General features: G+C 47.0%; 1 protein-coding gene across 3 annotated transcripts in view; it reads left to right on the plus strand.

The window, feature by feature from the left end:
* Positions 1 to 20,711, plus strand: part of Smyd3 (SET and MYND domain containing 3) — a 575,124-nt gene that overhangs the window by 433,046 nt on the left and 121,367 nt on the right. For all 3 annotated transcript variants that reach the window (XM_028865490.2, XM_028865491.2, XM_037211193.1), the window contains 3 exons: positions 5,319 to 5,386; positions 6,806 to 6,908; positions 14,304 to 14,414. In XM_028865490.2, the coding sequence (XP_028721323.1) occupies positions 5,319 to 5,386; positions 6,806 to 6,908; positions 14,304 to 14,414 (282 nt within the window). The remainder of the gene's footprint in view (positions 1 to 5,318; positions 5,387 to 6,805; positions 6,909 to 14,303; positions 14,415 to 20,711) is intronic.

Below are 20,711 nucleotides of genomic sequence, written 5' to 3' on the forward strand. Positions count from 1 at the left end.
TCTCCCTCTTGGCCGTACCCTGGTCAGCCCTCTTGCTCCTGGCCGTACCCTGGTCAGCCCTCTCCCGCTGTGTCCTTGCCGTTAGGTGGAGTATCAGACAAGCCTTTGTTCTCATCTCTTGGATATGGTTGTATCCTTATCCCCTGGGCTAGAAGAAAAGAGAATCAAGCAAAAGCTGAGTTAGCCTGGAGATGAGGAAGAGCTGTCAGCGGGACACACGGAGATTGGGAAGATGGAAGAGTAACCCCCCACCTGCTCTTGTCCATGGACCAGACTCCACCTCTCCTCCACATCTGGAGAGTACCTATGATTTTTTTTTTTTTTTTTTTTTTTTTGCGTTTTCCCTGACCTTGTTCTATTGACGCCCTGGGAATGCTGAGGACCACATCGATGAAGCTGTCTGTCTGTCTGTCTGAATATGTCTAGTAGTGGCTTCTATGTGGCAGGCATTGTACTGTGCTAGGCATGAGAATACAATGAATGAAACACTACCACTCCCCCTGCCTGGTTCTACATACCACCAAGTAAATGGGTATCGTGAGCTCCCTATGTTGGAAACGTAGACAAACATGACTGTGTTTCTCCATGATGTCAGAATTTATTAGATAACAATAAATTCACAAGTCATCGCGGTATCATTGACAGCAATTTGCCAAATAGTGTTGCTTTCCTTGATAGCCTCAATTACTAATATTAACTTTCAGATCACACATTACACATCACATAGTAAATGCATACATAGCATCTATGGATATAAATAATTGTGTATGTAGGTTATTGTATGACTTAAGAGACCTAAGAGGGCAGAGCTGGAATCTGATAGAAATGTAAAGTGGACTCAGTGGAGGTGAGGTAATGCACACAAAGCCCAGGTCCAGAAGAATCTGAGGATGCTGGTTGCTGGCTGTAGCGTCAAGATGCAATGTCAGAATTGAGCTTCAGGGACCGGGTGAAGTGCAGGGCAGATCTGGGTCCACGTAGATGGATGGACAGCAGTTCCAGGTGTGCACAGGTGGACAGGTGGATAGCAGTTTGAATCGGCCACGTCAGCAGTAGGAACTAGAGCTAAGCTGAAGCCTCTGGGGCAAGCAGGAGTTCTCTTGCCTGTCCATCCCTTGATGCATGCGCTGGATGTCAGGTTATGGATTGTTGGGGCCATCATCCTCTCAGCGCCCCACTCTATGTGATCCAAGTGGGGAAGTTGTATCCTTTCCTTGGTCGGATGTATTCGATAAGTTCTTGGGCCTGATTTTTGTGGCATGAGTTTAATATACCCAGGTACTCCTATACTCCCAATTCACTTCAATAAATTTATAGGGTCACACCCCTTGTACTCTCAGGAATAAGTCATTTATCAGTACTTGTCATATTTAGTGCCATTCATGTGTCCACCCAGGGACAGAGGCATTCTCCATCCCCAAGATGGACTTGAAAGCTGCTTGTAAAATGGAGTCTTTGGGGGCAAGGCACCATCTGAAAAACCCAGTGTTTTAAGCAATCTGAGCAACTTAGGGCAGGGTACCAATGGGCAACATAGGGCAGGGTATTGATGGGCAATGTAGAGCAGGGTACCAGTAGGCAGTGTAGGGCAGGGTACCAGTGGGCAGTGTAGGGCAGGGTACCAGTGGGCAGTGTAGGGCAGGGTACCAGTGGGCAGTGTAGGGCAGGGTACCAGTGGGCAGTGTAGGGCAGGGTACCAGTGGGCAGTGTAGGGCAGGGTACCAGTGGGCAGTGTAGGGCAGGGTACCAGTGGGCAGTGTAGGGCAGGGTAACAGTGGCAGTGTAGGGCAGGGTACCAGTGGGCAGTGTAGGGCAGGGTAACAGTGGACAATGCTCCAGTGTGGTAAATGCTGCTAAAGGAATGGAGATTGTCACCAGAGTCCAGAAGTGAGGAAACCTGTCTCTGAGGGAAAACACCAAACTAATGTTTTTTGCTTGTTTGTTTGTTTTGTTTTGTTTTGTTTGGGGGGGGGGGGCGGTTCATGACTTTCATCCTTAGAGAGTCCATCGGAACAAAAATACTTGGGAAGAACCATTAATTTGCTTCATATTTCAAAAAAGAAAAACCAGCCGGGCGTTGGTGGCGCACGCCTTTAATCCCAGCACTCGGGAGGCAGAGCCAGGCGGATCTCTGTGAGTTCGAGGCCAACCTGGGCTACCAAGTGAGTTCCAGGAAAGGCGCAAAGCTACACAGAGAAACCCTGTCTCGAAAAACCAAAAAAAAAAAAAAAAAAGAAAAAAAAAAGAAAAACCAATATTTATTTCATTCTAATGTTAGCAAATTTGATTTACTTGGTCTGACTTTTTGTTGGTGGATTGCTTTCCCTGCTGTTCTGAATATACTGTAAGATAATTTTAAAATTAAAAATCTGTAATCGCATCGCTCAAATTCGTAGCTGTTTAAGAATGTTTAAAATTTCAAGAAGCAACCACAGAACCCTTAGCCCTGTGTTCTTATCGTCCACTGTGTATGAGGGCATATACAGGCTGCACCCCCTTGCAGCTTAATACAGAACAGATGCTTGTAAAGCCATTTACCCAGAATTTGTTTAAAATATGTCTGTGCACTGGTTTACTTCCTGATTTGGAGCTGTGGTTTTATCAGACTTTTAGGGGAGGTGGGAGGAAGCCAGATAATGACGCATCACTTAGCTTCCATGTCTGTGGCAGTGGTGATGCCTCGGAGGACTGAGTACCTTTTCATACTCTCTGTTCCTTCCTGTAAATCGGACATGGAAGTCTGCTGTCTTAGCCTTTTCGGTACAGAAACTCTAACAGCCGGCGTTCATTTGTAGTCATGGTCTATCTCAACCATGCTTGTCTCTCCTTTCTTTTTGATGGGCTTTCTATATGTCATCCTAAATTCATATCTCTGTCCCTGTCTGCTCCCCAAACTCCATTAGTTCATTCCTAGTCTGGGTTTGGAGGTGGTCCTGGGCCAGTTGAAACTCACCGTAACAAAACAAAGCGCGCCCCCTCCCCAACTTAGGACCAGACGTGTTCTTTTTGCATTCTTCCTCCTCTTAGTGACAGCCATGATCAGCCCCTCACAGGCCAAACCCCAGGTTTCTCTGTGACTCCATTCTCCATCAGCAGTATTCCAGTGAAGCCTGTGGCAGTGTGGCCAACTCCGCCCACCTCTGTCACCAGTGGCCAAGGCGTTGCCTGGGGTAGGGCAGTGCCTGTGACCCATGTGGTACACATGGACACTTACCTTTGTACAGCCTGGTCTGTGCACAGCCGTCAGAGCGATCCTTTGTGAACAGAAATCAGACCCCTTTATTCCTTGGCTTGGAGTCTCACGGAAAATAAAATTCCCACCATAGCTGTAAAGTCCTGTATGATCTAGCCACCTCTCTTCTGCTCTCTCCCATCTTAACTGCTTTCTTGGGCTCCATCAGCGTGTTCTTGCTGTGTACGCACAAACACTCTTAGCTCCAAGGCCTCCACACTTTTTGTTTGTTTGTTTGGTGACATACACCTTTGTGAATGGAGAATACAGACTGGGAAAGGAAAGCCACATCAAGATTAACATATAAAGGAAGCCTATTGGCAAAGAAAGACTGGTAGCCCTTCCTCTCCTGGGCTTCATCTAAGGAACAGAGCATGCTCAAGAAAATGCTGCTGTATAAATGGAGGTGATGTAAAACACTGTAAAGGGTCGTTTGCTTCGTGCCCCCTAGCCTTGCGCTTTCTTCTCAGCTCACCTGCTCACTCCTGTACTCAAGAGGAGTGCATTTCCTTTCTTAATAAATGTCCCTACTCTTCTTTCTAACCATGAGTCCCTGGAGCAGCCCTTTGTTCTGGAACACTAGAGCCTGGAATCAGCGCCCTCTGAACTCAGATGGGCACCTACAACACTTTGATCATCAGTGAAGCCCAGGCTCGTTCCCATGGTCCCTGCCACTCCCTGTTTCCACGCCACCTTATTCTGCTTCTTCACCGCTTTCTCTCATGTCCATGTCAAAAAAACACAGCTCTCACCTCAAAGGGAATCTGAGATTGTTTATTCTAGAGTCAAATATGAGCAGCCATGGCATGGAAACAGATTTAAGTTACCCCAAATTCCATGTCCCAATGTTGGAACAGTTTCATGCAGCTTTTATAGTAACAGAACAAAGTAATAAATCAAGAAATATAAAAAATAGATTGGTGAGAACACTAGAGAGAAGGTTACTGCCATGGTGGAGAAATCGCAGGTATAGGCCTCGGATGCTATCTGGTAGCGTTCTTAGCCCTTTGATTGGTGGAGAATGGGGTTTTGCTAGGTTAATCTATTCCAGAGGTTTTGTCTGTTTATTGGCATGTTAGGTGTGGCAGCAGGGCGGGCCAGGAATGCCTCTTTAGGAGGCTAGGCATCACCTGAGCGAAATTGTACTTGGGCTCCGGACCTGCAGCATTCCAACCTCTTCACACCACTGAAGTTCTAGTAGTCAGTCAGTCTGCCTTTGCAGACTCTGCTTCTCTCCAGGAATTCCTCACATCCGTTCACTTGACGTTCTCTCCTTGGCACCTTCCCCATAAGTGATAACGTCTCCATCTTATGGCTTTCTTCTTTTTGTTTAGAGCTTAAGTTCTGTGAGAGCAGGGACCTTGATTTTCCTTCCTAATGTCTGTGTGGGTATTGTCTCGTGTCAGGGTCTTAGACTAGTGATTTCAAGCCCAGAGTTCCTCGCACATTCTTCGTGGCCCCTGACACATTGCATTACCTCCTGCACAAACAAGTGTGTAAAGCTCCTCGTGTGTGGTGTTTTTCTTTCTTCCTTTCCTTATCTTCCCAAAGGGCACAGGTACACACCACAGGCCCGGCGAGGGGCTCTGTGTGTCCAGTACATGCTGTGGCCGCACGGAGCAACTTCCTGTCCTCTTTGTGGTCTGTGGGCAGCTTGGATCACAAATGCCCTCAGGGTGTACTCACTCTGCAGGAATAAAAACAAACATGTTGCTGTATTCCTTAGATAAAGGGGCCTTGGACCAGGCAGGCAGTCTGAAAAACATCAGTGCCCCAGGAGCCTAGTTTTTTAATGAGTAGCTTACTTGTATTTTGAATTTCGAACATTTCATGGAATGGAAGAACACGGGTGTGTGTGTGGGGGGGGTGCGGGGGTTAGACTGCAGTTAATGGTTTCCATGCTCCCTGAAGCTGTGAGTTTCCCCTGGGTTGGGGCATGTGTATCTGAAAAGTTCTTCTAAAGTCGCACAGCATCCGTGCTTGGGGAGACCCTTCCGAGCAGCCCCTAAAAAAAACGCAAGCCTTGGTGAGTGCCTGTGAGATTCCTTAAGTGAACGTCTAACAAGGGTCCCTCTTGTTTCCACAGGTGATCTGCAACTCATTCACCATCTGCAATGCGGAGATGCAGGAGGTTGGCGTTGGCCTGTACCCCAGGTATGGCAGACACCCCAAACCAACTAACTCCCGTCCAGCTCTCCAGCCTTTTGGAGGTCGTTAGAAAGGTTTTGTAGCAGCTAGCTCCATTGCCAAACTCAAAACTTAGTGCTGAATTACAAGAGGCTGTAAAAATGTTAAGTCTTATAACCCATGTTATATATTATGCTGTTAAGATGAGGCAGACTTCATGTTTAACCACTTGTTCTCAGGCAGACTTTGGGACAGTCTGATGCTTACAGGCCCTGGAATTCAGTTATCCTTACAAATCTCCCCTGAGCTTTGTCCCTAGCCTCCTGTGTTGAAGCGCACCGTTATCCCACCAGACTGGCAGCGTGGTACCAATAGGCCAGCTTTGACTTTGGCAGTAGTGTGCTTTCCACTCACTGCTAGAAGAGGCTCAGGAGCCTTCCGGGGTAGCCTGTGTAGTGTTCCTTAGCCATCACTATGCAGCCTTTGTCCCGGAGCTCCTAGATGGCGTGTAGCCCAGGACTAGCACCACCCTGACTTTCATTCTCTCTTTGTGCTTCAAGAGTTCAAGCATAGTGTTTCCTCTAAGCAATGCATCTGAGCCTCAGCCTCCTCTCTCACGCCCCCACGTGTGATTGGTTGCAGGTCAGGTCTGTTCATAGCACAGGTATCAAAATCAACAATGTAGGGGGCTTCAGAGCATGGACTCTGAGCTCAGGACACCTGGTTCCAGTTCAGTCACATCCTTGGATAAGCCATTTCATTCTTAGGCCTTGGTCTCTTCACCTGTAAATGGTCCTCACAAGGTTGTTGTGGTGGCTGAACTTGGTCACCCTGCTCCAGGACTGAGCAAGTACTTCTAACATAGTACATGTTCGTCCTAGTCACTGTCAGTTCATAGTGTAAAGTCATTGCATTTCCCACATGAAACCTCCAGGGAAATAAAGTGCCGAGGCTCCTTCCCAGAATGCATCAGGACCTACTGAGAGCATGTAGCCCTGATTACTCTTCAGCATGGGCATCTAGCAGAGGCACAGCCCTCCCCTACCAGAGCTCAGCAGTGAGACCCTCTGTGGGCCAGTGGCACCTTGGGTGACTGTTGTGATTGCTATTAGCTCGGATAGGATCTATTTACGGGTTACTTTGTCAGTGCCACCTTCATTTGGGTCCCCTTATCACATGATATCTAATGCGGCCCATCCCCCAAAAGGACCAAAACATGATTCTGTTCTCAAGCTTCCCTAATTAGCCTGTATTCTGAGAAGCATTTGACTTCATATGAAGCAGGCTATGGGCCATGCCTACGAATGCTCTCAGAGCCCAGTCCCGTTTCCTGTCCATCACACCCATCTTAGACGCCCCCCCAAGTGATGTTTGACTGTTGTTCCCATTTTATGTAGCTGCTGAGCTCCGAGCATTGATGATCCCCCCCTTTTCTCTTTCCTTCAGTATGTCTTTGCTGAACCACAGCTGTGACCCCAACTGCTCAATTGTGTTCAACGGGCCCCACCTCTTACTGCGTGCAGTGCGGGAAATCGAGGCAGGAGAGGAGGTAAGGAAACCCACTGCCCGCCCTCCCTGCTCATCAGCGCCCTTCTCGGTATGGCCTCTTCCAGCTACAACGAGCTCCGCTTGAAATAGTCACAAGCAAAGCTGTGGGTGAATCTAGGCATAGACTTTGGTCTTGGTCGCTGGGTTTTCTGCATGATCATCCTCTGACATGTATTTGAGTGATGTTCTTTTGTGACAGAGCCCGTGTATTTATGCACATGCATGGGAGTCATTACATCTCATTGACAACGGACAGCCGTTCTTCCATGAGTAGAGAAGCAACCCAGCTTGTCAGCAGTATCCCCAGGGCTTACCCCCAAAGCCACTAAGCACATTTTGAAGATATTTGAAATTCTGTATGAAGAAAATAGACATGATTTATTCTTTCAGGCCTTTGCCATTGGGCTTTTGTAAACCCCTCAGCATTTCTGGGTGATTGTTTCAGCAAAGATACAGGGTCAGACAGGCCTTGCTAATGTGGCTTTGTGGAGATGGCCAAGCCAGCTTCTTAGGTGAGGGACATTTCCAGAAGCCCGAGATTTCACAGGTAACTACAAACAGGCTGCTGGGCCACACGGAGTCTGTGTGGAGTCCTTACGGCTACCACCCATGCTGAGCTCTGGTATTAGTCATGTTTTCCAGAACTCCATTTCCTCCTGCCTTCCAATTTGCTAAAGTGGATCTTTACTGCAAGGAAAATGGAGGGCCATAAGCTTTTATGGCATTTATGCATCCCTCCTCCACATAAAGCCCTAACTTAGAGGTACCATATTTTATGGAGACAGATTTGAGCCTGACAAGACTCCCTCCAAACATATTTCCAACCAAGTAGGCTGCCTCTTCACAGTACCTTTCGCTGAATTTCCAGCCTAGGACCAGTGTGCACTGGGATAGCTGTTGAGGCTGTGGGGACAGAGATTGTATCTTGCCTCTTCGCTGTCTCCCAGGGCTTGCTTCACACCTGGGAAGTATCTGGCTGACACTCTTGAATTGATTCTATTGGTTGAGCTGACTGAGACCAGCAGCATTTCTCTCCAGGGCGTCGGGTGGACTAGCTCATCATTCTGTGGGCCTGTAGATCGTCAAGAAGACCATCTCTTGGCCCTGCCCAGTTAATGCTGTGTGGCTATGACCAATCAAAATGTATCCTGAACCTTTAAAACTGACCCCATGGGCCAGAGGCATGTGGGGTGGGGTATAGAAAGCATTTTGAGGCTATGGCTAAGAGGGCCAATCCTGCTTGCTGTCAGATGTGAGCTCTTGCTAAGCTGATAACGAGAGTAATCCAACGTCGGTGGCTCTGTGATACCAAGTTTGCAGTTTGGCTCTGCTGCTCGCTAGACTCCTCGGTTTTGATGTGGACCAGGTGGGCTATGAGTATCAGAATAGATGCCCAAGGAGGAGAGACAAGAAAGTGCCTGAAATAGAAGATTGTTTTGTTCAAGACAGGGTTTCTCTGTGTAGCTTTGCACCATTCCTGGAACTCACTCTATAGCCCAGGCTGGCCTCGAAGTCACAGAGATCCGGCTGCCTCTCCATCCCGAGTGCTGGGATTAAAGGTGTGCGCCACCACCTCCTGGCTAGAAGATTCTTAAGTGTGTGTGTGTGTGTGTGTGTGTGTGTGTGTGTGTGTGTGTGTGAGAGAGAGAGAGAGAGAGAGAGAGAGAGAGAGAGAGAGAGAGAGAGAGAGAGAGAGAGATTTTTCTGCTTCTGTAGTGCCAGGAATCAAGCTCAGGGCCTTGCGCCTGCTGGGGAGCACTCTGTCACTGCTGGGGAGCACTCTGTCACTGCTGGGAGCACTCTGTCACTGCTGGGTAGCACTCTGTCACTGCTGGGGAGCACTCTGTCACTGCTGGGGAGCACTCTGTCATTGCTGGGGAGCACTCTGTCGTTAAGCTGCCTCACAGCTGTGTTTATGTTCATTGATCGAGACTTCCTAAGGTAAAACAAGAGGGTGAGTGGTGCTGTGGAGTCATTTTTTAGCTTCCAGACAGACATCTTTAGGTACGTCACACGGCTCCAGGAAAAACCTCAGGGTGGGAGCATTTCAGTCCACCCACAAGGAGAGCTGGAAAATGGTAGAAACTTTCACAGTAACAGACCTTACCTTAGAAATAACCTGCCTTGGGTTTCTCTCCGCATCAAACCACCCTGTGGGTCACCTTTGGACCCTCGCCCTTCCAACTAGCACCATTTCCATCCTTCTGCAGTGGAAGGAATTTGGAGGTCATGGGAGTCATTGAGACTTTCCTTTTGGTTCTGGCAGTTTAAGGTTCTCACCCAGCCACTTCCTACAGAGACGTGTTCGAGATCAGCCCCACATCCCCCTGCTCACCTGTGGTGATGTGTGTGCTGGACTGCCGAAGGCTGCCCTTCAGAAGTGCATAGGCTATGGAGCCCTCTGTAATCTGATAGAACACGAATCAGCCAGACGGCCTGGGTACCCTCGTGTGAAGTCCTGGTTAAAAAAACTTGGAGCTGTTGTAACAAACACATTGGCTCCTCATCTTCTGGAACCTCGTCACCTGGGAGGGTTGTGATTTGCATGAATTGAGCATATCACTATCCCTAATATTTCTGTCTTAAGTGTTTGGGGATTAGGGAGGTCTTGTTCTTTATTCAGTAATCTGTGTTTGCTTAAGCATGTAACAAATTCACAGAGGGCGTGCTGGCTGGCTGGCCGTTCTGGGTGGCCGTTCTGGAAACTCTAAGGAATACCTGTACCAGAATGGCCTTGTCACGAGGAGGAAGGGGACACAGAACAGAAGGCAGTAGCAGGATGAGAAGTGTGGTGACATAAACGTGCACAGGGCTTCGTGGACACTCAGAGCAGAGCGCCAGGGCAGATTCAGGTGCCAGGCTTGGGGGACAGTTAAGGAAGGCGTCTAGAGAAGTGACCTCTAGATCCGAAAGGATCTATAAAGATGAAGTCGGATGAAGCAGGAACTAGAGTTCTAGGCAAGGAGACAGAACCCAGGGGCTGAGTGGAGAGTTCGGTGAGCAAGAGTGATTCACAGCAATAGACTGAAGAGTCCATTGCAACCAGGAATGGAGAACATGTAGGAGCTAGACCAATGTCTGGGGCTTTTTTACAGAATGCTGTTCACCTGAGGATTTCCTAGCAGTGTCTGCTAGTGGGAGGCTATTAGTAAATATCTCCAGAGGGGAGAGGGCCAGGCAGTGGGCCATCCTTGATGTTTAGGAGAAGGATGGTGTGATGGGATTTTATGTGTAGACAAGATTGAAAGAATGAGGGTCAGGCCATTCCTCCAGGTAAGAGTTGACAACGACTGTCTGAAGTCAGGAGGAGGCTGGGTGGTGGCTTGGAATAGAGGATGTGAAGAATACAATATTTAGAAGCCAAAATTAATAGAAATGTTAATTAATTAATTAATAGATTAATTAATTTAAAATTAATAGAATTTATATGACAAAGAGAAGGGACAGAAGTGACCTTGAGGTTTGACTTTAAAAAGAAGTCAATTTTTTTTTGGTCTTTTTTTTTTTCAGTTCAGATCCAGTATTGGAAAAATGTGTAACTGTGACAATATATTGCAGAAATGAAGACAAGATTTGGTTTTATTCTGCACTCTGCTGTTGATGGGAAAAGACAGTTTCAGAGAAAAAGGTTTTCTCTGCCTTGTGATTTGAACAGAGGCACCATCATCAAGTTCCAGAAACCTCTGTGATATTACTCTAAAGCTAGAAATGATTTATGCATTTTTCCACGAGAGTTCCCCTTAAATGGCAGAGCAGTGGTCAGAGCATTAGTATTTTAATGCCGTTTTGTTCTCTGTCATTACAGCCTCAGTTGATCAATGGCCACATTTTGTATGTATGTGCCCACTAAATGAGCCCTACACGGAGCGAGCAGTGACTCCATTTAAACTTGAGAATCTAGGAGCCCTTAATAAAGGTTTTTATCTGTGGCTGACAAAGGGATCGAGTTGCTGTTTCGATCTGGCTGCGTGCTTCTGGAATGTTTTTGCCCCCGAGCAGCCCCTCCTCGGCTTTGGTGCACAGTATAGTGTGCACACGCCGGTGGCAAGAGGCACAAAGCGGATAATGAGCCCCCCATCTAGGAGGGAGGGGGCACTTTTAAGCCAGTCATGAAGGGTGAGGGAAGGCACTGATGTAGGCAGCGGGGCACAGACTCACGGTGGTGACCTACATTTCAGAGACAGAGCTGTTCAGTCAGGACAGGCAGACTCTGGGGCACAGGAGAAGACATCTGAGGCTAGGAAGTAGACCTACAATTCGTGTAGGGGTAAAAGCCTGTGTGGCTCCATTCTGTAGGCAGTGAGAGGCGGTCTAAAAGTCTTCATGTAGAGGAATGATGCAATCAGATGTGATAGGGCTCTCTCTCTCTCTCTCTCTCTCTCTCTCTCTCTCTCTCTCTCTCTCTCTCTCTCTCTCTCTCTCTCTCCAGTTTAGAAGGTGAAAGGTAGAGAAGCCAGTTGGGGGTGGGCAGTTAGAAAACCATTGCTGAGGTTGGGCTCAGGCACTTGCAGGCTACCCAGAAAGACTTCGAGAATCTGTTTATTGGGGTTAAATGAGACAACTGGTCTCCCATTATCCGCTCACTGCCTAGCATGACCACTCATGAGTTTTAGCACTCATAGTGCCGTTTTGTGGTCAGACACTGTGGAGTTGGTGACTTCACAGTAGCTTGTGATTACCCAAGAAGTTCCGCCATGTGCCTGGCCTGCCAGCAAGGCTGGAGACTCAGGGTTGTGACTGGAGTGAGAAACAGCGTTCTAGAATGAATTCTGGAGAGAGCATGCCATCAGCTACTTTACCCCCTCACCTTGTATAAGGAGCCAGGACCAGAGAGCCTGGGTACAGGATGAGTGTCTGTTCCCAAACTTCCCAATAAGATGTTCCAGGATATATGCTTAGAGACCGGTTGCTTGAACTGTGGAGCATGGGGTTCTCTGGGAATCATGGGAACTTGCCTGGTGCCGTAGCTCTGTCACCCCTGAGATACCCCCGCCTTTAGGTCAAAAGGCAGGAGAAAGATGGAGGAAGTGGAAAAGTGACCATCGCCTTGGCTTGAAGGAGTTCAGTTTCCACCACTGCTCTGCACCTCTTGTACGCTGCAGGTCCACCCGTGGGGGCTGGAGTGGCTCCTTCCGGTGTCAGGCTCCGCTGCCGCCCCGGAAGGGCGCCACTGTCCACGTGAAGGAGCCTCCGGCCTGCACCAGTCCTTTTCTGGTTTTCAGTGTTACATACTCTTGCAGGAGTGCCAGTGTTCTTCAAGGGCAGGTCTGTCCCCTTGGGGCGGGCACTCCTTCTTGTGTGGAAGGCAGCTCACTGTAGCTTTCTAACATGCAAAGACCCTAAAATGAGCCAGCGAGTCAGCCCAGCCCCTGTCTTCTGTCACCCTGGTGACAGCGTGGGGTTGACAGACATGGCTGACCCGGTTTCCTCCTCCTCATGGAGCTTTCAGGAGGCCGCCTTGGAGTTGTTTTCCATCAGAGGTCTTCGGTGCCCTACCTTGACTTCAAACAAGTAAAATCATGTCAGTAGACACGTGATACTTTGTTTTCAGTAGAAGGAAAACCACATGGAGTGTTTGCTCGAGGGAGGTTTGTCAAGTCCTCCAGCAGATAATCCTGCCTTCCTCTCCTTCAGGGTCCCCCTCTTCCCTCACCGCCCAGACCCTCACAATTACCTCTGCATTTGAGAGCGGATAAATAAGTCATTTATCCTACAGTACGAGCTGATATACATTACAAGAAGAAAACCAACCCAGACAAGAGGGGAGGGGAGGGGAGGAGCATTGGGTGTGGTGGGAACTAAGATGTTGTTTTAAATAGGCTGCTGGTTAGGCTCCTTGAGAAAATGGGATTGGATTGAAATCCAGGAGGACCAGGGAGGCCACCTTTGGTGGATCTGGGAGAACTCAGGCCTGAAGTGGGAATATGAAGGGACAGCCAAAAGGCCAGAGTAGCCAGGGCAGCAGGAGTCCAGGGAAAGGGGAGGGGAGCATCCGAGGAGGGGCCATGCATTCAGGGAGGGCGTGGAGCAGCATGTGTTAAACTGTTGCTTCTCTATCTCTATCATCATCCCCGGTGATGAACGACTCTTATTTTACTAGGGTATTAACAGACTAATATTCTTACAAAATTAGAAAAATGAAAATTTAAAGACAGTAAAACACCACCACCACCACTGATGTTTCATCATCACTCACACACACACACACACACACACACACACACACACACACACAATCTTACCAAAAGTAGTAAACAAGTTTCTAAACGAGGACTTCCCCATTTCAGTGTCGACTAGAGCCCACAGGGTCCAGGGACCACATTTAGGTTGCACTGTGAGGTCTTGGCTTTCCTCCGACAAAAGGGGGCGCTGCTGCAGTATTTCACACAGAAGAAAGCCTGTCTGACTTCACTCTCTGTGCTGGCTAGATGGTAGGATGCAGGGAGATTCCTTCTCCAGAGAGAAGGGGGAGCCATCTGACGAGGTGGCGGCCCAGGTCCAGATGTGACACTGGGAATTATTAAAAGTGGTCGGTTCTGGATGTATTTTTAGTGGAGGTCTAACAAAACTCCCCAGTGGTTTTGGATGGTAGAGTCAAGGGAGACACCAGGGGTTCAGTCTGGACAGCATGAAATAGGAGCTACTGCCTGCCTGCCCTTCCCCAAGTAGGGAGCTGGTGTGTGTGTGTGTGTGTGTGTGTGTGTGTGTGTGTGTGTGTGTGTGTGTGTGTCTGTGTGTGTCTGTGTGTGTGTCTGTGTGTGTGTCTGTGTGTGTGTGTGTGTGTCTGTGTGTGTGTAGGAGTTCTGTTCCAATGTTGTGAATTTGATTTCTGTGTTTTGGGGATTCAGTCAAATGGAAATAAATGCCTGTTCACCTTTTTAAAAAGAAAAACTAAGCAACAAGTGACAGAATATCTCCTTATTTCAAAACTGTCAAATATAGATGGCCCTAAATTCCAGGAAACAGCTCTACCACAAACCAGTATGTAAAGCCAATCTGGCTGTGTCATCTGCCGCTCATTGGTTTGCCAGAGTGAATTTGGCTTCTCTGATTATCAATGGTCATCGAATTTATGGCCAAACCTTAGTGATCCCAAGCATGAAATAACTCCTGATGTTTTACTATTTAATGGAAGGGGGGAAAAATCAAAGATAAAATGTAAAACTGTGTCGAGGTTATAAACCGAGTTCTTTAAACTAGATATGTAATGTCTGTGTGTGTACGCTGAGCCAGACAAGAAGAAAATGTGTTCTCATCTCTTGGGGAAGAGGCTGCCGGTGATGCCTTCTCTCCTGCACCTTGTTGATGTCTTACTCTGAGAATTAACAGCGGTAATAACTGTAGAAGAAAATGAGCACACCAGCCATGCGAGCCTTTCCCTCTGTCCTCCCCACAGCTCACCATCTGCTACCTGGACATGTTGATGACCAGCGAGGAACGCCAGAAGCAGCTGAGGGACCAGTACTGCTTTGAGTGCGACTGTATCCGATGCCAAACCCAGGACAAGGTATGTGGTGCGAAGGCAGATTGCAACCTTCCAAGGTGGCTTCTGCAAGGTCTTTCCGGGACCTCTGCTGCTGGTCCCACTGCTCCAAAGAGCATTAGGAAGTAGAACAGAGCACAAAGCTGCACTCTTTATTTCCTGGGACCTTTGACTCTGCCCAGGTGAGACTTAAGACCTATGGGACTTAGAGTATCGTGGGAATACAGATGTTAAACATGTGGCATTAAACGTGTAATTAAAAGGCTATGAAAGGCCAGAGGGCTGTGAGAGCATACAGTAAGAGACTGAATTATGTTATGATTGATAGCAGTTATTGCTCAGCAGTAAACATACCAAGGAGCATTTTGTCTTTAGTTCTTTTAAATTCATTCCATAAGGCTCTCCTTTGCAGCACTTTATCAGATGGGGCTCACTTATCTCAAAACTCTTACTCTCGAGGAAGGAAGAAGAGCCAAAATAAATGCCATGAAGATAATAAACTGCTCTCCAATTACTCATCTGTTGTCCCTCGTTTTGAACCTATTTACTTTGGTTTGCACGCAATCAGGTTATCTGATAGAATCTCACTTCTGTAGGGTGTTTACATTGTTAGATGTATTTTGTGATCATTATCTCATTTAATGTCAATACTTCTAAATAAATTGGGAAGCCAAACTCAGGTTCAGAGCTGTGCCTCTGAGATGTTGTAAGGAAAAGCGACAGGACCAGGTCTCCCATCCAGCTCTGCTGGCTCAACCAAGTTATCCCTGTACTATCCCGGGGCCGCCTGTGGTTTCTGTCATCACTGATTGTTCCTACTTCTTGAGAAGGGACCGTGAGCCCATTTGAGTACTGGAATCAGCAGATGTAAGAGGGTTTGCATTAGAAGGAACTTTAAGAATTGGGAGAGGTAGCACTCGATTTTAATCCAGCACTCGGGAGGCAGAGGCAGGTGGACCTCTGTGAGTTCAAGGCCAGCCTGGTCTACAGAGTGAGTTCCAAGTCAGCCAGAGCTAAACAGTGAGACCCTGTCTCAAAGAAAAGAAAGAAGAAGGAATTAAGTAGGAAAAGTTGGATCTGCTGCATGGATAGCACCAAGATCCAGTCCACATTAGCGTTGTCATGCCTGAGTCATGGAAGCCTCTCGGACATCCCCTCCTCTAGCAGACTATGCTCTGGAGTGGATCCAGTCTGGTTGCCCCACAGCCCTTAGTTGGCAATGGGAGGCTTAATTCCTCTTCGAAATCTTCCTGAGTAGGTCCAGCGAATGACTCAGTAGGTAAAGATGACTGCAGCCAAGCCTGACCATTGGAGTTTTGTCCTCAAGAGCCACAAGGTAAAAGGAGAGGACAGACACACAAGCTGTCCTCTGTCCTTTGCAGACCCATCCACACACAGTAAATAAATAAATACAATTTAAAACTGTGTCTAAAAGAAAAGAATTCTTGAATGAATGCATGAATGAAGTGTTTCATTTAAGATCAGTTTGTGTTCACAATTGCTATATTGTAACTATAATGGTTAGGAAATGGTTCACTCACAAATACAGATAAACAACACTGTTTTTGATAGGTGAGGTCTGTTAAAAGTAATTCTGGAGAAGTAATCCAAGGAGTTACTCATTGATCTTACCATAACTCCATGAGCCATAAATCTGTTTGTTTGTTTGTTTTCTTTTTGTGTCTTGGGACATTGAACCCAGAGCCTTGTACATGGTACACAAATGCTCAGCTGCATTTTTAATGTTTATTAATTTGTTCATTTTCATTTTTACTGTGACACAGGATCTCACAAAGTTACCAAAGCATGGTCCTCCTGCCTCAGCTTTCTGAGTAGTTGTGATTATAGGCCTGCACCATCAGACTGAGTTCTTGTGGTCATTTTAACGAGAATGGTCACAGTAGGCTCAGATATTTGAATATTTGGTGCCCACTGAGTGGAACTGTCTGGGAAGGATTAAGAGGTTGTCTTGTTGAAGTAGGTGTGGCCCTGTGGGAGGGGCTGTGTTGCACTAGGTGGACTTAGAGGTTTCAGAAGCACACACTAGACCCAGTGGCTTGCTCTCTGTCCGCATCTTATGCATCAGATATGAGCTCTCATCTACTGCTCCAGATATACCTGCTACCTGCTTGCCACCATGCTCTTCACCAGGATGTTCATGACCTCATCCCCTGACACTGCCAACTGCATGCTTCCTTTTGTAACTGTCCTTGGCTTGGTGTTTCATCCCAGCAGTGGAGCAGTAACTAAGACAGTCCAAGGCATTTCTTCTTCTCTAGCAATTCCTAGCACGTGGCCTTTAACCTCATGTTCCCAAGATGGCTGCTGTCCCCCCGCACCTACGCGGTGTGTTCAAACTCAAGACAGGAAAAAGAAGGGACTGCAGAGGCCAAGAAGCAAGGTGACCTCTCAGAGGATGTGGATTTATACTTCATTGTCAAATGCTGTGTCCCATGGCCACCTGTAGCTGTAAAAGAGGCTGGAACATTGTATTTTAGCTTTTCACTCTTAGAGAAAAAGAGCATGAATAGCTTTGGGTAACCAGTCCACAATACCTGCCTCCCATTCCGACCATTTCACTCTCTTATTCTGTTGAACTGAAAGTTTATTAGAGAAACGGTGGTGTGTGTGTGTGTGTGTGTGTGTGTGTGTGTGTGTGTGTGTGTGCGCGCGCGCGCGCTAGTGCCATGCAGGATGGCCAGCCTCACTTCCTGAATGCGCTGCTGTGCCTCCTAACTGTGGCATCTGGGCAGGAGCAGCAGGATGAAGCCGTGCTTGTTCAGGAGAGAAAGCAGTATTAGGTTTAAGAAGTTGTATTCAAAGGGAAGCAGACGTTTCTGCCCAAGAATGTTATTCTAGTAACCCGCGTCCACGTGACATGTGAGCAATTACTTAAAAGTCATTAGTAAACCAAGGTATTTTTTTCCTGTTGCCTCCCGTATTGTGCTAAGTTAATTATGAGCAGAACTGCCTCGTGGCAAGATGGTCAGGCCAAACAGTTCCGAATTGTTTTACTTTTCAAGTTTTAACGATCTAAGCAGAATGTGTTTCCTGTTTCTAAAGTTTTCAACATAGGCAAGGTATGTTATCTTCAGGAAGATTTGAGGGATGTAGCACAGAGAGAAGAATGTGTGTGTGTGCATGTTTCCATTGGATGAGTTCTTTAGGAAGTGAAAAGCCTACCTCTTGCTTCTCTGACTTTTAAATTACATTTTCATTTATTTGAGGGGGCACATATGTGGAGGGCCAGAGGATGACTTGAGGAAGTTGTTTTTTTTTCCTCCACCATGTGGGCTGGGATTGAACTGAGGTCCTCAGTCTTGGCAACACACACCTTTGTCCACTGACCCATCTTGCTGGCCTCTTGTTTTTTTTTTTTTTAAATAAGCGGAGGGATGGGCTTCTCAGGAATGGATGCAGGGATGGCTGGTGTTCATGTTAAAACGAGGAAAATGGTTATTGAGTTTGTAACCCTAACTCCTGTCTGCCGGGGTGCCATGAAGCACTGGGTGACATCTAAGCATGGGTGACACCGTGGACCTTGCCTGGGAAGTCATTAGTGTGACCTTTGCATTTGTTGTAGAATATGCTGCCCCTGCATCACAGTGTTCGATGCTTCGATGTTGCTTTCTCTAAGCAGACCCATAGGTGTCTTCTTGCAGTTCAGCGGGGTCCCAGAATGCACCTTGCGTTTAATCCATGGTGACACAAATACCATCTTATAACCTTCCCAGTTTCTGCAAGTATCTACTGGCTTTCAGTCTACTCCAAGGCTGTTCACTCTCTGGCTTCTCTGGACCACACTGGACAAGAGCTGTCTTAGACTTGACCTTAACATGAGGTCCTCAGTCCAGCATTCAGCAACCACAGCTAATGTGATACAGAGAATATGTTTTCTGTGAGCCAGTCATTATACTTAGTTAGCCCAGTACACCGCCCGCAGCTGTTATGTGAGAAACATTGTAAGGAGCATCCTCTCCCGAGAGCATGATGAATTAGAACAGCTGCTGAAGTTTTGGTAGCACCCACGACCTTCTTCGAGGTGGTTGACTGAGTTCTTCTATGCCACGTCTTGTCTAATTTCCACAGCTCATGTAAGCTGCGGCTACTCTAGTCCCATTCAGTAGGTGAGGTGATGGGGCTCTTGAGGGTATGTATGGCCTTTTCTAGTCTATTGTGCTGGTTCTACAGATCTGTAATAGATATACCACCTGAGTGGTTTTTTAAGAATGTAGTTAGTGTTTAGTAAAGTCCCCCCTTTTACTGTCCGGTTCTTTCAGTTCTGACAAATGCATGAAGTTAGTACCACCACCCTTTAAGGGTATGCCTCCACTATACACTCCTCAAAAATTCCCTCCTTTGGCTCAATTGCTCATATTCATGCTTGATTCCAGCTGGGTACTGTGTGACATTTTAATGCATGCATGTGCCCCGGCCAGCAGGGCTTCAACGGGTACTCGACCACCCTAAGGACAGAATGTAGAGACAGGAGACACAAAGGAAATACAGCAAGTCAAGATTCTGATCAAGGTGCAACTTTATTTTTCTCCAGGAGGGTTTATATAGTTCCTGCAGGGTGGGGGGAACAAGAAGCTGTCATCTGCATAAGGTGGGGCAAGCTAACAGGATGTTTGTATAGGATGTTTACAGGGTGAAAGGGTCAAGGGCTCTGACTCAATGTCCTGTTGCTAGGCAACCTGACTGTAAAATAATCTAATTCCCTATCTTATGGGGGGTCTGTATTTTTCCACTAATTAGAGATTCTATCCTTGTCCCTGACATGCATGCTCTGTGTAGTCCGGTGCAGTATATTTATCTCCTCAGTGTTCCGATTTTCTTTCTGTTGTTGTGAGAAAACACCAGCCAAAACTCACGTGGGGAAGAGGGGTTTTATTTCATCTTACAACTCCCAGGTCACACTCCATCACTGAAGGAAGTCAGGACAGGAACCCAAGGCAGGAACCTAGAGACAGGAACCGAAGCAGAGGCCGTGGAAGAACACTGCTTACTGGCTTGCTCAGCTACTTTTCTTATATAGCCCAGGCCCATCTGCCTAGGGATGGTACCCAGAGAAGGCTGGGCCTTTATTCATCAATCAGCAATTAGGAAGATACCCCACAGACATGCATATCCACAGGCTATTCTGATGGAGGCAATTCACTTGAGATTTCCTCTCCTCAGTGTGTCTAGTTGACAGAAAGTAACAATAACAGTTATTTTATGGCAAAACACTTAAGATCCTTTCTTCTTTACTTTTGAGATATACAGAAGCTTTTTCCTGCCTACAGTCACCCTACCAGATCTTCCAGTCCTGACCTAGCTATAACCTGGTACCCACTTGTCAGCCTCTCCTCATGGTTCCTTCTCTGTTGTCCCTATCTGCCATCATTCTGCTCTCAGCTTTTTTCCCCAGTACTAGGAATTGAATTTGGGCCTCATCAGCACCTGTCTAGGCAAGTGTTCTACCACTGAGCTATATTCCCAGCTATTTCCAACGTCTGTGAAGTCAACATTTTTAGATTCTGCATGTAAATGAGCTCATGTGGCCCTCGACTGGCCTATGTTCCTTACTGTGCTGATTTTCCAGTCCCATGCATGTTCACAACAAAGACAGGAACTCTTTTTTAAATTTATGACCACCTAGTATTTCATGGCATATATGTATGCATACACGCATCCATGTATATACATCTGTATATGCATATATAGCTCATTTTCTTTAGGCATTCATCAGCTGATAGACACTGGTTGGTTTCATTCTCAGTTGCTGAGAATAGTGCTGCAGTAAACACAGGACAGAATTATGTCACTGTTGTGTACCAGTCTCGTTCCCTTGGAGGTATAGCTAAGAGTAGGTTCCATAGGTCATAAAGTAATTCTACTTGAGTTTTTGAGAGATTCCAAAATGCTTTTGGTAGTGGTTATACTAACTTACATTTCCACCCAAACTGCAAAGGGTGAATGTAAATTTTCCTATCATGCAGATAAATATTTAGGATTGGGATTGCTGAGCCATCTGGCAAATGCATGTTTAACTTGATCTTGCTGGATTGTTTTCCTGAGTGACAGTAGCTGTTTGAATTCCCACCAGCTATGACTGAGATGTCCAGTTGTGACTCATTCTTGTCCTTGCAGTGCTTTGAAAGAAAATGGCCCCCAAGGGAGTGGCACTATTAGAAGGTGTGGCTTTGTTGGAGTAGGTGTGGCCTAGTTGGAGGAAGGGTGTCATTCTGGGAGTAGGCTTTGAGGTCTCCTATGCTCAAGCTACTCCCAGTAAGATAGTCCACTTCCTGTTGCCCGAATATCAAGATGTAGCCAACA

Source organism: Peromyscus leucopus, chromosome 15, assembly GCF_004664715.2.
Source record: "Peromyscus leucopus breed LL Stock chromosome 15, UCI_PerLeu_2.1, whole genome shotgun sequence".
Taxonomy (NCBI): domain Eukaryota; kingdom Metazoa; phylum Chordata; class Mammalia; order Rodentia; family Cricetidae; genus Peromyscus; species Peromyscus leucopus.